The 17029-nt window shown below is 36.3% G+C and overlaps 1 protein-coding gene across 1 annotated transcript in view; it reads right to left on the bottom strand.

Moving 5' to 3' along the window:
- LOC150102901 (E3 SUMO-protein ligase RanBP2-like) overlaps positions 1-17029 on the bottom strand; it is a 673019-nt gene that overhangs the window by 291116 nt on the left and 364874 nt on the right. Inside the window, exons 22-23 of the mRNA XM_090397978.1 lie at positions 9939-12692; positions 6555-6719 (exon numbers count right to left, since the gene is read on the bottom strand). Coding sequence (XP_090254104.1) covers positions 6555-6719; positions 9939-12692 — 2919 coding nt within the window. The remainder of the gene's footprint in view (positions 1-6554; positions 6720-9938; positions 12693-17029) is intronic.

Raw genomic sequence — 17029 nt, 5'->3', positions numbered from 1 at the left:
AAAATCATTCTGCCATATACATTCTTTCTTTTACTTTCAACATATCGAAAAAACTGTTTGGGATTCTCTTTAGCCTGAATGACAAATGTTCTTTCATAATCCGTTTTTGCTTTTCTTACCACACTCGTTACTCTTCTAGCCTGCGCTTTATACCGTTCATGTGCCTGCCGGTCACCTTTCTCCTTAAATTCCCTCCATAGTTGTTTCTTTTTTTGCAGCTCAAGCTTAATGGTGTTATTCATACATTTAACTCCCTACTTGATTTATTATTCGACTCTAGGTATACAGTCAGCCATTGCCTCATGTAAACACTTCCTAACCGCCTCACCTGCACTATCAACATCTAGCCCTTGCAGTTTTACATGCCATGGCAATGAACCAATCAAACTTCTAAGCTTGTCATATTTACCAGCCCGGTAATTCCACATGTACTCTGTCTTAATTGTAAATTCCACACCTTTAGCCACCTCTCAAGTCAAGACCCTATGATCACTCTCACCAATTGCTGGCAATGTGGTCATATTCGTTATCATCTTGGTCACTCATCTCTGGATCCTCTCCACCTCCTCTCCATCAAGAAGAAACCCTGGCGCCCATATCTGGGCACAGTAGTATAGATGGGGTCTTTTTCTTATAAATTGCTGAGATGCAATTACTAGGTAAACACTCTCTGACCCCTAGTATTTTCCATTACATGCTGTCGCAGATAGTTATCCCTTAATAATCGCATAAAATCCAATTCCTTCCTCTCATGTGTCCTCTCCTCCTTCCAATCAATGTTACCATAGTTGACACCCATAAAAATTACCCTCCTTCCATTTATTTCTTCTATTTGCCTATGCATACTATCCCCACCATCTATTCCATCACCTGGTCTATAGCAGCACCCAACTGTATATTTTGTTCTGCTAGTTTCAATCTCACACCAAATAGCCTCAAATGTGCTCTTTTCTCTATCCTGCAGTTCCACTTCTATTCTCCTTGGCTGTAGCTCATCAGCTATCATCAATAACACTCCTCCCCACATTTTATTCTCCCTGTCACTCCTGAACACACAACATCCCTCACATTCAATCCCGCTAGCTATATCATCTTCTGTCAGCCATGTTTCACTAATGCCAATAACCTGTGGCCTGGAAGTGCCAACCAAGGCCAAAAATTCTTCCTTCTTGTTCCTAATACTTCTGGCATTAGTATACATGAATTGCAGAAGCCAATTTGTCCCATCCCTATTTTGATACCTTATACTAACTATCCCATTCTGATTCATAGTCTTTCGTACTAACTTGGGCATATTACACACATTCATACACTCAACTGTCTCCCTAAAGTCTGCATATCTACTCCCTTCCCCCCCACCTTAATAACTCTAGTTTCCCTGATTCTGCACATCCACTTCCACTACATTCGACAACACCTTTTCAAGTCGCCGTACACCAAATCCATTCAAATGTAAATCATCCATCTTATATAAATCCTTTCGCCCATCAAACTCACTCCACACATCCACAAATTCCACACCACTCGTCCTGCATAATTCACGCATAAAGTCATTTGCAATTATGTCCCTCCTTCTATACTCTTTACTGTCATACCGCAGCAACAGACTCACCATCCCAAATCTCTCACTCTTCTCTTTTGCTACCTCAAGCAATTCCTTCACATCCTCACTCAGAGCCATTTTGTCTCCTTTCAAATCATTTGTACCTGCTACCACTATCAATTTTTTTTGTCACAAGTTTGTGATTGAAGATTGGACGCCAAGCCATTCTGTGTGTTTATGGAACTGTCATGTAAAAACATTCCAAAATAATTGTATTCTATTCCAGTGTTGAATAGTTGAAAGTTTGAAATAATATTTCTGGCACCCACTTTAAATAGAAAGTAGAATATGCTTCCAGCAACACATTATGTTGAAGATAGAATTATGAGTTGTTAATTCCTTTAGTAACAGCGTGAAAAGAAATTTCTTGCTACTGCTTCCACTTAGAAAATTCCATTAGCTCAATATATTTAAGAATTGATGAGGAAGACATTTTAAGTTTCAAGAACAAAATTAGTCAAGCCCTCCCACACTTAATTTCTGTTGTTGTCTATTTGATTTACTGTCTGACAGAAAAAGTGTTAACTTTTGCCTCCGTGCATATTTTGTAGTCAATTCATCTAACCCAATGTTTCTCAACCTTCTTTCATGTGTGCCCCATTTTTTAATATTAGTCTTTGTGGCACACTCCCCACCTTCCCCACGTGCAATTCTTGTGTGGAGATACTGAAAAAAACCCATAAAAGTTAGCAAAAACACTAGGAATTAATTAAAATTTTTAAATATTAATAGAAATTTAAATATGTCATCAAATCTTTTGAAAATTGTATAGATCTGGCATCACACAGACTGTTGAATCATATCAGCCTTTTGGAAATTCGTGATTTCATCACGGGAATCTCAAATGTTCTGGAAATGTATCTGCGATCATAAATAAGGCTTGAAAAGTGACCAACAGTGAGAATTCGATGGTCAGCATTATTTTACTCCTATTTGCAAAGACTGTGATACATAGTATAAAAACAATCTTTTCTAGTGTAGAAAAATGGATTAATTTTTTACGTGAGCAGGCATCTGACGACTGTGAAGTGTAGATGTCAACAAATTCGGGTTCACAGAACTGAAAGTAAAATCATGAAAGTATGCAGCAGAATATTTAGATTTCAGTTTTACAAAGACTGAAGTAAATGACGAGGAAAGACCACTCTGTTTATTTGTTTGAAAATTTTGGTGGCTGATAACATGAAACCAAATAAACTTAAAAGACATTTGGAAACACTTCATAAGGGGTATGTTAATAAACCTCGAGTGGTCTTTGCTGCCAAACTAATGTCTTGAAAAGCAAAAATCTAGCATTAAAAAAAGCTACCTGTAAATGAAAAAGCTTTACTAGCTTCTTATAAAGTTGATTATAAAATAGCTAGGTGCAAAAAACTGTGATTGATATTGTGGAAAGTATGCTTGGAGAAAGTTTTACTAAACAACTACAGTGCATACTTTTATCAAATGATAGTGTTGTTCGGTGAATTGGTGATATGTGAAGATATGCAACAACAACTTTTGTCAAAGTTTTGCGACCAATTATTCTCAATTCAGTTTGATGAGGCAATGGATAGCAAAAAGGATTGTCATTTAATTATGTTTGATTTTGTAAAGGATTATCAGCAGTTGAAGAGTTATTGTTTTGTAAACCAACAGAAAGAAGGACCACATCAAAATATTGGACGATTTTATGATTTTAGTGGAAAAATTGTGTTGGAATTTGCACTGATGGTGCTCGAGTATGCCTGGAATGTTTAAAAGTTTACAAGCCCTTGCGAGGGAAAATTGCCCACTATGTATCTGGACACATTGCATGATTCATAGAGAAACTCTTGCTGCAAAGGAAATGCACCTTAAACACTGGTTTAACAACAATTATAACTGTGGTGAATTATATAAAAATGAGACCCTGAAAATCAAGACTGTTTTTGAACAAGACACGACTGGAGCAGAACATTCAGCGTTATTATTTTACTGTGAGACAAAATGATTATCACAGGGAAAATGTTCATAACTTGTTTATGGAATAAGAGATGAAATAGCAATGTTCTTGGAAGAGGAAAGTCATGAAGAAGCAGAGAAGTTTAGAGACCACTTATTTGTGATGAAAATAAGCTACTTGGTGGACATATCTGAGAAACTAAATATATTAAACCTGCAACTCCAAGGAAAAAATACAAATATCTTAGAGATGAGTGACAAAGTTAATGCTTTTTTGTAAAACACTAGAGCTATGGAACAAAAAGGTAAAGCAACAAAAATTAGAAATGTTTGCAAATGTGGATGAATTTATCAAAATCTACAAGGCAGAAGAAGAACACATCAAAGTTTTATTTGCAACTATTGAAAATCATTTAACAATGTTGATGAAGAATTTTAGAAACTATTTTATAACTGAAGAACAACATAATGGTAATGTATGAGTGGGTTAGAAACCCATTTCAAATTACCCCTGAATGTTTCTCAATTGAAGAAGAGGAACAATTTATAACTTTATATAGACTGCACATCAAGCAGCAAAATCAAAAGTCAATTTGCATCTAAATAGCTGTTTGAATTTTGGACCGGTGTTGAAGATGAATTTTCTGCACTAAAGTCAAGAGCTTTACGTGCACTTTTGCAAATTCCAACATATTATCTTTGTGAGATTGAGTTTTCTGTAGTGGCTGCCTTAAAAACAAAATATAGATCTCAGTTAAATATAGAAAGAGAACTGAGAGTATCAATTTCCATGTATCACACCATCATATGAAAAGCTTTGCTCTGCAAGACAGGCCCATTAATTTTTAGATTCATTGTTATTGTTTAGTCTTAATTTGTTGCTTGGTATATTTTGCAATATTGATATGTTCCCATAAGCATAACTAGTTTATTTATTCAACACACTGGATTTTATACATTTCATTATTTAATTTTCAGGGTGCTAAAATATAAGCCAGTTGGAAAGAGAAGGCAGGTAAATCTCAAAAAAGGATATTTAATGGATAATGAGACCAGATATCGTCTATACCCATAATTAGCATCATGATTATAATTTTCAGAGTGTATTTTATGTTTTTGTGTCAATAAATAGTTTCATTAAATGCTTTTGTTTCAATAAAGTAGTTTTTCCTTTGATTTCTACTTTCTTTGCACTCCGCTTTAGGTATTTCACATCTCCACAGGTTGAGAATCGCCGTTCTAACCTAATGTTAAAAGGTGTGGGGGGGGGGGGGGAGATCTCTGTAGTTTTCACATAATTTTATTTCAAATGTTGTTTACACACTGCTAATAAAAAAATAATAATCACAAACTTAGTTTTCAAGTATAAAGTATAGTGAAACACCAAACATATAGGATGTTAGAAGTTTATTTTGCACTTGGTTAGACTATAATAAATTTAGTTTAATCCTTTATCCAAGTGTAAGCAAACAAAGTTTGCACCTGAAAATATCTTCAGGACTGAGGTAAGGTGGTGCAACACCAGGCAACTCCGAGCAAAGGTAGACCAGGCTCTCATCACTCCTAGTCACAGTATCTCCCATAATGCAAAGCACATCTCCTTGTGGACATGTAATACTGCTATGCATTAAGGGAACGGCCACTACCCAGACAGGTTTCGACCTTTATTGAGGTCTTGTCAGTGGGAGGCAGACCCAAACGTGGAGATACTAAGGCAGAAGCTATAGGAGAGGTCATATTTACCCATACAAGTTGCGAACAGGTATACCACCTTATTATTAAATTACTCTGGATTTAGAGAAAGATGTTGGAAGATTATTTTGCACTTGGTTAGACTATAATAAACTTAGTTTAATCCTTTATCCAATTCTAAGCAAACAAAGTTTGCACCTGAAAATATCTTCAGGACTGAGGTAAGGTGGTGCAACACCAGGCAACTCCGAGCAATTTAGACCAAGCTTACACTTGGATAAAGTTAAATAAATTTATTATAGTCTAACCAAGTGCAAAATAAACTTCCAACATCTTTGTCTCGATAATAAGGTCGTACACCTGTTGGCGACTTATATGGGTAAATATGACCTCTCCTATTGCTTCTGCCTTAGTATCTCCACGTTTGGGTCTGCCTCCCACTGACAAGACCTCAATAAAAGTCGAAACCGGTCTGGGTAGTGGCCCTTCCCTTAATGCATAGCAGTATACATGTCTGCAAGGAGATGTGCTTTGCATTATGGGAGATACTGAGACTAGGAGTGATGAGAGCTGGTCTACCTTTGCTCGGAGTTTCCTGGTGTTGCACCACCTTACCCCAGTCCTGAAGATATTTTCAGGAGCAAACTTTGTTTGCTTACACTTGGATAAAGGATTAAACTAAATTTATTATACCAAATATATAGGCTTGGGTACAGAACATGAAATTAAGGAAAAAGATTAGATGGTTTTTAACCCATAACAGGATTATTCAAGAGTACTCTCCAAAATAATGTTATTCCAAATATAATCAGTTACTTTTACCTTTTTATTTCCATTTCCAACACTGTTATACCAGTAATAAAAACAATTAATTGTTGTCACTGGAATATTAAAAGGTGTAACCATTTGGAAGATCAATATAGTTTTTAAACAAAACTTAAAAAGCTCAGTGGACAAGATATCAGTAGCATCTACTGATATCTTTTGCATTTTTCTCCACATTTTTATATGTTCTTCATTGTTATATTATATCAAACTCAAAGTATTGATACTTAATGGAAGAGCGTGTTGCTGTTGTCTGGAATTATGGCCTAAACAACTGAGACAGTGAGTCCAGTCTCTCATGTCTGTTAACTCACCTATAGTTGAAAAGCCCTTATAAAGGTTCTGTGAGAAGGGCATGCAAAGTACAAATGCAAATAAAGTAAAATAATTGCAAATAAAGTACTGGGAAAATACATGTGAACAAAAAACTTAAGTGATCAATGCTTCTCCAATCTTATGAGGTTGAATATGACAGTTTCTGAAAGTGGCATAGTTCCTTTACATTCCTTACCTGATCTCTTCTCATAAGTAAGCGAACAGTGCCTGATTTGCAATGTTTTAAAATTTTAATGTCTCCTATTCCTCTCTCTTTCCATTCTCCATCAACAAAACGAAACAATTTAGTACGCTGACAATAAAGTGTTTCTTCTTCTTCTTCTCCAGTCATTACTGTTACCTATGAGAAATACAAGAAATGTTGTACTATACTAATCTTTAACACTAAATGAAACAATTATTTTATTACATTTACTTTTTTTTAAATAATCTTGAAAATGGAAGATTATGAAAGCTGAGAAACAGCAAATTATTGTAACAAGAAGACTAATTATATATAGCTACTTTTTTTTTTCTTTTTTAAGGTGGCATGATAATGTTAAGTTCTTATGACACTTATAATTAAATATAATTTCATCTCCTGTTAAAAGATTTTCTAAAGACAGCTAAATTTTGATACAACTCGGGTCTTGTAGCTTAGAGAACGGCAAACTAGTTAAAGTAAATGCAATTAACAGACTATCTGGATAAGGTTAATTACTTCTGTGAAGCAAGTTACTTGACCAACTGGCTAATTAATTAAGTGAAGTTGCAACAAATAACTGATTCTTGTTGCCGTTTCAATGACCGTTTCTCTGTACTAATGATGACTTATCATTAGTAAAGAAAATGTTAAAGTTCTCAACATGGAGAGCTTGCCTACAGTGGAAAGATGCTGTTCTCAGTTAACGTGGACAAAACATCTTTATGCTCAAGACAGCCTTAAAAAAAAGCTTCCGCTTCGTAATATGGTTGAGAAAGCATATCTCACACAACTAGTTAGAAGAATAGACCAGGAATCTATAAACTGATCCAAAAAAAATAGTGGCAAATACTTTGCCATCTCATAATTGATATTATCTGGCTATAACAAAAGAGGAATGAGAAAGAAAAAGTGCTGTTTATCCATTCCTCTTTAACAAAAGGCTGATTATATGATTTTATCCCATTTGGAGAAACATTTCACTATTTCTGTAGCATTTGTTTGAATGTCAAAACCACAGGAGGATAAGAAGCTAGTAGTGGTAATCTAGCAAACAATTCATATATTCTGGCATGAAGGTACACACCATTACATTCTAGGATCAACAAATAGGAATACTGTCCATCTCTTATTTTTTAGATTTTATCTGAAACCACTTTTGTAATGATTTTTTTCAGTAACATTTGGTTGAGTGGCTCCAATATTGCTTTTTATCTCTAGTGCCTAAAGTAAGTTGTTGTAGTCTGGGAATGTTTAAAAGTCATAAAGTTAGATGTATTGGTGGCAGGGATGGATTTCGGACAAAACAAAAAGTGAGATATTTTTGTAAATGCATCACTGCTTTTCTGATGGATGAATGGCTGCCGATCACAAAATAAATTCTGTAAGTTGTGAAGTCAATTTTGCATTTGTCAAGGAAAGCACTGTTCCTCACCTTGTGGTGAAAAGAAATGTACAGTGTGTAGTTTGGGTGCTGGAGGCAGAGAGTAGTAGATGTAGCTGCAATCTGGGTTTCTTTCAGAAGTAAGATGTCTGGTTTGGAAAACTGTAAGTGATAGTGGACATCATTTATGCTGATTTAATGTCTTTAATGCTATTCTTGAAAACACAATACCTCTTACATTCTATCCCTGTAACTATTATTTTCTGTCAATAAGGTTTTACTGATGTCAATAATTTTTGGCTAAGTCAAGCTGAGCAATGACAAAACTTTCTCTCCCTTATTTCTGATACTTCTGGCCTTTGTTTATATGCCTTTAACATCCCCTCGGACACACAGTCACCATACCAATCAGATTTCAAATCTATGAAATTGCACATGGCATTGCAAAATTACTTCTATAAACATTCATTTGTCCCATGTTGCATCGACTGTGTTCAATGCAACATGGACACTCCTTCCCCCCGAGTACTTCTCGTTTTTGTGGTTTTGCATTTCCAACCTCTCACTAAACAACACTATTTCCAAACATCTCACTTCAAAACCATTCAAATGCAATCCATAAGACATATACCAGTCCTTTCATCCATCAAATTCACTTAATAGATTTATAAACTGCATGCCATTCCGTGTGATAAATCTCATTGATTCATTAGCAACCATGGTCCTTTTTAATTTTAAAATTACTATATTTGTGGAACTCAAAACACAGTTTGCAAAGATGTTACTGAAATAACTATATAGCAAATTTGTAACACCTCCGTACAACACATATAAAGAATGTGGAAACAAACAATGAAGAAGAAACATTTGAAAATCATCAGCATAAAAACTGTGATTAGTTGGCTATATATTATTATAGATAACTGGATTGCAGGTGGTCAAGTTTCATGGAATAGAATGTGAAGAGATCTGAGTGGTTTTTTTCTGTATTTTTTATTTAATTTTATTTATTTTTTTTTGCATGAAATCTGTCAAAAAAAAAGGTAATTTTTAAATATGAAATCATTTTTTTGGAATAAAGTTATAACAATTCAATACAAGTACAAACCAACAGCTAATAGAAATTTACACAGCTAACTTGATACCTGCAAATATTTCCATCAGATAAGACGGCTGGCTGGTTGGGTTGAATATAACACTTGCTCATAACTCACCATCAAAAGAATATAATTTCTTGTCGGGTTTAACTTAATTTCAGTTGAAAAGCTCTTACAAAGGTTCCTCACAAACTACACGGAATTAAAATCCAGGCATTTTCAATTGAAGGATGGGTATCATTCCTATCCTTCTCATCCGTCCTAGGACAGGTTGAGTCCCCTTCTAATGAGGGGGTTAGTTACTGGCATATTAATGCAGCCGGTTCATCACTCCTCTGCTGCAGCCCTTAGGGGATGCAGCAGAGGAGTGGCCCTGTGGATGTTCACAGGGTCGGTTTGCCTGCTTCTGGGATGAAAAATCCCAGATAAACTTCGAAGGAAAAAAACCTGCTATCCACGCCCAGGACCAGCTAACTTGGCTATGGTCGAGGAAGATCCTTAAGCTCCTCAATGTCATCAACGGAAATCGAACCTAGGACACTCCTTCCCCTGGCTTCTGGGATGAAAAATCCCAGATAAACTTCGAAGGAAAAACCCTGCTATCCACGCCCAGGACCAGCTAACTTGGCTATGGTTGAGGAAGATCCTTAAGCTCCTCAATGTCGTCAACGGAAATCGAACCTAGGACACTCCTTCCCCTGGCATATGGTTGCAAAGCGCATAGCCACTAGGCTAATCACATGGACAGGTATCATTATGTCCATATAAGCAGAAAATAAGGTCTGACCAGTGTAAAGAGAAGGATAGCTGAATTTCACTTATGTATTTGCACATCATGCAGGCAGTGAAATAAGTAATAAAAATGATTACTAATACTATTATGATAATAATACATACCTTTGGTGGTAATGGTATAACAGGCTGAAAATATATTTCTGCTTCAGATTCTGCTTCTTCTTCCTCTTTAGATGCATCAGAGAGGGTTCCAGGTGACTTAGGAGTTTTACTAGGACTCCTTGGTCTTATACCACTAAAAGTAAATTCAAATTTCTGAGGACTACCAAATCTAAATTGTACCATATCTGATTTAGGAGATAACGAAACTTCTGAGGATGCTAAGGAATTTGTATCCTCATTATGGCTGACTCCAAGAGATGACAATCCAAATGTAAATGAAGCTCCAGAATTGTTGTGAAATTCAGTTTCAGAATGTTTTACAGGAGTTTGTGATGAACCAAACATAAATATTCCTTTAGAAGTTGGTACTGTAGTTGTGAGAGTAGTACTATCAACTTTTTCTGCCACTGATGTTGATGACGTTGGCAATGTTCCAAAAACAAACTCTGAATGGTTCTGACTAACAGCTTGAGGAAGATCAGGTTTAAAGCCAAAAACTGTAGGTTTTCCTAATGAAGTAATAGCTGCAGTAGATGAATGTGCCTTTAAACCAGACAAAAATGCATCTTCTGTTGATGATCCTATGGAGGATTCCACATTATCTTGTTTTGAAGATTTAGCTTTCTGAGAGTCAATATCAACTGATTGGGAATTTGATAAACAGAAACTAGGTTTTGGAGAGGAACAAGCAACACAAACAGCGCAGCTTGATTTATTGCGTACTAAACACGTATAGCATTCCCATGACCCTTGTTCTGGTTTAAACATTTCACTGAGTGACAGCGCAGTAGTTTTATTAGGTGCACTTTCTTGGGATTTCAAATCTTGTCCTGACTGGTGACTATGTTCTTTAGATATAAACCTAGAGGACGAACATGAAACACAATGGCTGTCATCTGATTTGTTGCAAACGAGGCATGACGCACACTCCCAAGATCCAGGCTTTGGTAAAAATAATTCAGTAAGAGAAGTTTTTGATTTCGATTCAAGTGCAAGTGGTCCATCTGATGGATGAAATTCTGGAACATCAGGACTCTGTTTTTTTATGTGGCAATTTAATCGTTGGGAAGAGCATGCGGCGCAAATGTTACTGTTTTCGGAATTAGAAACAAGGCAAGAACTGCACTTCCATGATTTTGATGCTGAATGAAAATATTCAGACAGAGACACTTTAGTATCACTACAGGATGTCTTGAAAGGCAATGTGTTATTTGGCTTATTTCTTTCTTCTTCATTTTTAGCATTTCCCTTTACTCTCTGACACTGTTCAAAAACTCTATGAAATTCCTTTGCAATTTCAACTGTCTTAAACTTTGCAGCAAATTTTTCTTGCTTCAATTCTCCTTCTGAATAATCCTGTGCCATCCATACCCAAGCCTTATCACTAGATGATAAAGGTGTTAAATTTATATCAGAATGTATATAATGGTTAGCACAAAGCTTAAAAACTTGTTCTCTGCGCATCAGTATGCGGCATTTGCCTGTTCTATTATGCCTCAATATTTTTATTTCTCCTATGCCCCTTTCTTTCCACTGTTTTCCTTCTGAATCAAAACGAAATAGTTTTGCTCTTTCGCCAAACATTTTCTCTTCATCTTCTTCACCAGTTTTAGTTTCTACCAATTCTGGAAGAGGTATAACAGGCTGGAATTCAACAGTGGGAATGAATTCTTCAGGAGCATCAACCATAGAATGGTTTTCCTGATTAGTACCAGATTTTCCTTTGTGAAGTTTACTTTTATCAAATACTGCATTACCAGCTCCGGTGAAACCCTTAAATGAAGGATCCTTCTGAAATCCATCAGTTTTATTAGTAAGAGAAGAAAAATCAAGATCCACAATTTTACTCCCCATGCCAAATACTTTTCCATCTTGTTTTTTGTCATTTACAGGAGTTTTAATTGAAGAATCCAAAGATGATGCCATGTTAAATGAGAAACCAAAGAAAGGACTTGTTTTTGATATATCAGCTTTGTCAAAAGCTGATGATTCCTTTCCTTTTGAAGTCACTAATTTAATATTTCTCTGTTTAGCTGAAGTGGTATCTTCCTGAATAATGGGAGCACTTTTAAAAGTAAAACCACCAAATACAGTTGTTTTATTTTCAGATATTTGAGTCGCACTTTCTTTTGCTGTCTGAGATTCTTCATGCAGCTGACCAGGAATGAAGGAGTTCTCACTGCGAATAAGACACATTTCAGCAGGCTTTGATACACTTGATACAACACTTGTGCTTAATGCAGAACCTTCTGAGAATGGGGCTATAGTAATTACAGGCTTAATTTGATGGCAACTTACTTCTCCTTGAACATTCTCACAAGCAACACATCTTATTTTGTCTGGTGGATTTTTAAAACTGCAAACCAAACAGGACCAGGTATGTATTTCAGGAACTGCAATTTTTGAAAAACTGGTTTCAGGAACTACAGCAGCAACAGTAGTAGTACTAGTAGTAGTACAGGACAGGGATGGCTTAGATGTATCAGGTGTAATATCTTCACTTTTATTTAATTCATGTCTGTTCGTAATTAATTTATGTTGTTCTATGTCTTTCATAATCTGAATTGCATTATCAAAAGCAACCTTAAACTTTTTAGAGATGTCTGGTGTTTTAAAACGAATACAAAGTTTTTCAGTTTGCATCTTTTCATCAGCAAAATCCTGGGCTGCCCAAATCCAAGCCCGGTCACTCTCTTTAACAGGTAATAGTTCCATATGTGGTAGAATATAGTGGTTGGCACATACTTTTAGTACCTAAAAATGAGATAAAAAATGCATCAATATATTTAATATTTTGAGTTTATGTACACGTGCACGCGCACACACACACACACACACAGCATATTATCATCATTACTATTATTTATAAATTCACTGTTCATTAGTGTAGGCCCATTCTGAGTGACACAGTGCTCATAATGCATATCACTTTCTCTGGAATGTAGTTCACACTGTCCAATATGTTGCACTATGTTACAGACATATCCCCCCTCTAATCAGTGTCACAAGTTTATTTTGCAAACCAGTCTCTTTTTATATATATATATATGTGTGTGTGTGTGTGTGTATATATATATATAAAAGATGAGTTATATTATTTAACAACTGTTCTCTTCTGTACTGCATTAAGAATTTTCAGAGACATCTTAAATGCACCACTCCACTCCATATGAACATTAGAAGAGGTATTCTAATGTTCAGCAGATTTGAGATTTGTACAGACTGCACAAAAGAGACTGTAAGCAACAGGACTGGAGAAAAGTTATATTCTGAGCAAAAATGTCAAGTTTTCTGGAAGTTGAAGATGCTACAGACAAGATGTTATTATGTCAAGAAAGATTAGGAATGTGAATCAACCCGTGAAGTAATATCTAGTCTTGACTGTTGATGTTGAGCATAAAAGTAAATATAAAGAAATAAGTTTCAAGAAAACTTAGTTCTTTTCTACAATAAAATAGGTCACACTCAGTTTTGGAAGCATTAAAGGTAACTAGGTTGTTGTTAACCCACTGTAGGATGCTGTGAACATCAATGTTTAGGTTTCTTATTGTAGATGATGTAGAAGTTTGAGATTGAACACTGCAGGATTTATTGTACGAGTAGAGTGGAGTGTGCCCTATCAGCAAAACTGTGAATAGGATTTGAGATAGGGAAATAAAAGAGACCTGAGGAACACTGATATTAATGGAAAAATCTAAACAGAAAAACCTTCAATCATCACACAAAGTGAATAACCTGAGAAAAAAATTGGCAATTCAATTATAAAGAGAGGAAAGCAGACCATAAGATGGTAATCTGCTAAGAAGCTCTTGATGTTAGACATTATTAAATAAATTGGAAATGTCCAGTGCAACAACATAGGTATGTCCAAACCTTTCTCTCTCTCTCAGTAAATCTCCTAGCTTATGACATAGAAGAGTCACCTATAGGTCGAATTGCTCTCCTCTTGACAGCATCAAGACTTTGTAAGGTTTTGGCTGCACCACTAGAAATGTATGTACAGTATTCTAAGGATAGATGGATTTGGAATTTATATAAGTTAGCAGCTGGGTCAATGTAAAATAGCTTCTTGGGTGGAAACAAATGCCTAGTTTTTTTAGAAGCTGAGGAAGCTATTGATGTGATAGGTTTGTGCCAAGAGGGTGAAGATAAATGTCAGTCCAAGGAGAAAGAATTCATCCTATTACAGAGGATGGGGGAAGGTGAGCTGAGATCCCTTTTGCAAGAGAAAAGGCAGGATTGCATTTCGGCAGCATTGAAGGTGACCTGGTTATCCTTGCCCAACTGAAAGATGGTGTGGAGATCAGTGTGTAAAGGTTACAGAAGATTTTGATGTGAGGAATGTTTGGAAACTATATGTTTGCCAAAGGAGTAGAATGAGTGGAGATTGCTATCATCAGCAAAGTTATGCATAGGATTTGTAATGATTGAGAGTAGGTCATTTATACGAGGTCTGACACAGAAAAAATGAGACTGTGCCTGTATATCTCTTTTTATTTAACAAATTGAGAACATCTACTTTGATCTCCTTCAAAATAGTTCCCTTATGATGAAAAGCCAAACGGCTATTTTTTTCTGGCGAGGTTGATATAAGTTAAGGGGATAAAAATCCCTTATTGTTTTTCAGCCAGTAAGCGAAACTAAGATCGAAAACTACGATCTGTAACGTTTCATGCCGACGAACTGTCAGCGTATCCAAGCGAAAGTGACCAATTGGTAGTGCCACACCACGGCAACTCATTGCAAAGGTGGAGCAAGCTCCATCACTGTTCTTGATATTTTCTCATAATGTAAAACACACAGCTCTTAAGAGATGTAGTACTGTTTTACATTATGAGGAGAGGTCACTACCCAGACCGGTTTCAATCTTTTTTGAGGTCTCATCAGTGAGTAGCTAGACCTAGAATATCAGAGTTTAAGTGAAGAAAACTTACATAATTTTGCTATACGATTGCCCGAAAGGTGTGTCACTATATTATATTATAACATAGTATAACTAAGATGAAAAGCTAAACGGCTATTTTTTTCTGGCGAGGTTGATATAAGTTAAGGGGATAAAAATCCCTTATTGTTTTTCAGCCAGTAAGCGAAACTAAGATCGAAAACTATGATCTGTAACGTTTCATGCCGACGAACTGTCAGCGTATCCAAGCGTAAGTGACCACTTGGTAGTGCCACACCACGGCTTTCGCTTGGATACGCTGACAGTTCATCGGCATGAAACGTTACAGATCGTAGTTTTCGATCTTAGTTTCGCTTACTGGCTGAAAAAAATAAGGGATTTTTATCCCCTTAACTTATATCAACCTCACCAGAAAAAAATAGCCGTTTGGCTTTTCATCTTAGTTATACTATGTTATAATATAATATAGTGACACACCTTTCGGGCAATCGTATAGCAAAAGTATGTAAGTTTTCTTCACTTAAACTCTGATATTCTAGGTCTAGCTACTCACTGATGACACCTCAAAAAAGGTTGAAACCGGTCTGGGTAGTGACCTCTCCTCATAATGTAAAACAGTACTACATCTCTTAAGAGCTGTGTGTTTTACATTATGAGAAAATATCAAGAACAGTGAGGGAGCTTGCTCCACCTTTGCAACGAGTTGCCGTGGTGTGGCACTACCAAGTGGTCACTTTCGCTTGGATACGCTGACAGTTCGTTGGCATGAAACGTTACAGATCGTAGTTTTCGATCTTAGTTTCGCTTACTGGCTGAAAAACAATAAGGGATTTTTATCCCCTTAACTTATAGTTCCCTTATGAGTTGATATAAGGGGTTTTCCAACGTTCAAAGCAAATCTACAGATCATTTTCTGAAAGGCTGTTGAGGATCTCTGTCGTTTTTGCTTTCACATCTTCTGCCAACAAAAAATGGGTTCCTTTGAAAAGAGGTAGAAGTCACAGGGAACCAGGTCTGGTGAATAGGGTGGATGCTCAAGTATAGTGATGTTGTGATTAGCTAACAATTGCTTCACAGACAAAGCGATGTGGACTGGTGCACTGTCTTGGTGCAAAATCTGGTCATTTCCTTCTCACACGTTCATGCGATTTCATCAAGACTTCAAGGTAATACTGCTGATTTACCATTTGGCTGCTGGGAACCCACTCTGCCATTACAATACCTGGATAACGAAGAAAGCAATCAACAAAGCCTTGAACTTCGAACATCTCATGCAAGCTTTTTTTTGGTCTTGAAGATGTTGCTGACTTCTACTGCATTGATTGTCGCTTGGTTTCTGGATTATACGTAAATATCCAAGTTTCATCACAAGTAATTACTGAATTCAACAAATCTGGTTCATCCTTAATGCATTGCAAAAGGTCCAAACACAGCTGCTTGCAACATTCTTTTTGTTCATCTAAGAACATTTCTGGAACCATTTTTGCACAAACCATTTTCATGTTCAATTCTGTTAAAATGCATCAAATACTTTCCTATGGCAATGAACTGTCTCAGCTACAGCTTGAACACCCAAACTTCTGTCTTTTTGAATCACATCTCACACTTTTTTAATGTTGTATCAGTAACTGCTGTGAGTGGACAGCCTGGGCAATCACATCATCTTTCACGCTTTCTCTGCCTTCCGAAAATCATTTGTGTCATTCAAAAACATGTGCATGAGACATGCACTCTTCACCATAAGCCTGAGTCAATAATTGAAAAGTTTCTGTCACGGATTTCTTCAGTTTCACAAGAAACTTGATGTTAACTCGCTGTTCACTCTTGTACTCCAACATTTTCTGACCGTGGGTAAGAAAACGTTTATATATGAACATGTGTCCACCTGTACTGAGTAAAGCGATGGAGTTGAGACTTATCTCATGGTGACAGATTAGAACATGCTTTGTAACCATGCCTTTGCCTCTCCCCTCCCACTCTCCATTCCAAAGCTATAGGGTTAGTCTCTTTTTTTTTCTTTTTTTTTTTTTTTGTGTGTGTTGGGCCTCGCATATAAGAGTAAGAGGGTATGTGAGAGAATGAAGCCCTGAGCTACTCCTACATTGGTGGAAAAGCTCAAAGAGAGAGAGAGGGTGCCATCCACTATGTTACTCAATGAATAACCAGAGAAAAAACTAGCTATCCAGTT

The sequence above is a fragment of the Typopeltis vanoorti genome, chromosome 9 (genome assembly GCF_054136105.1).
Source record: "Typopeltis vanoorti isolate ZY-2024b chromosome 9, IOZ_Tvanoo_1.0, whole genome shotgun sequence".
NCBI lineage: Eukaryota > Metazoa > Arthropoda > Arachnida > Uropygi > Thelyphonidae > Typopeltis > Typopeltis vanoorti.
The sequence above is the reverse complement of the archived record's forward strand: the minus strand, read 5'-3'. Positions and strand labels throughout refer to the sequence as shown.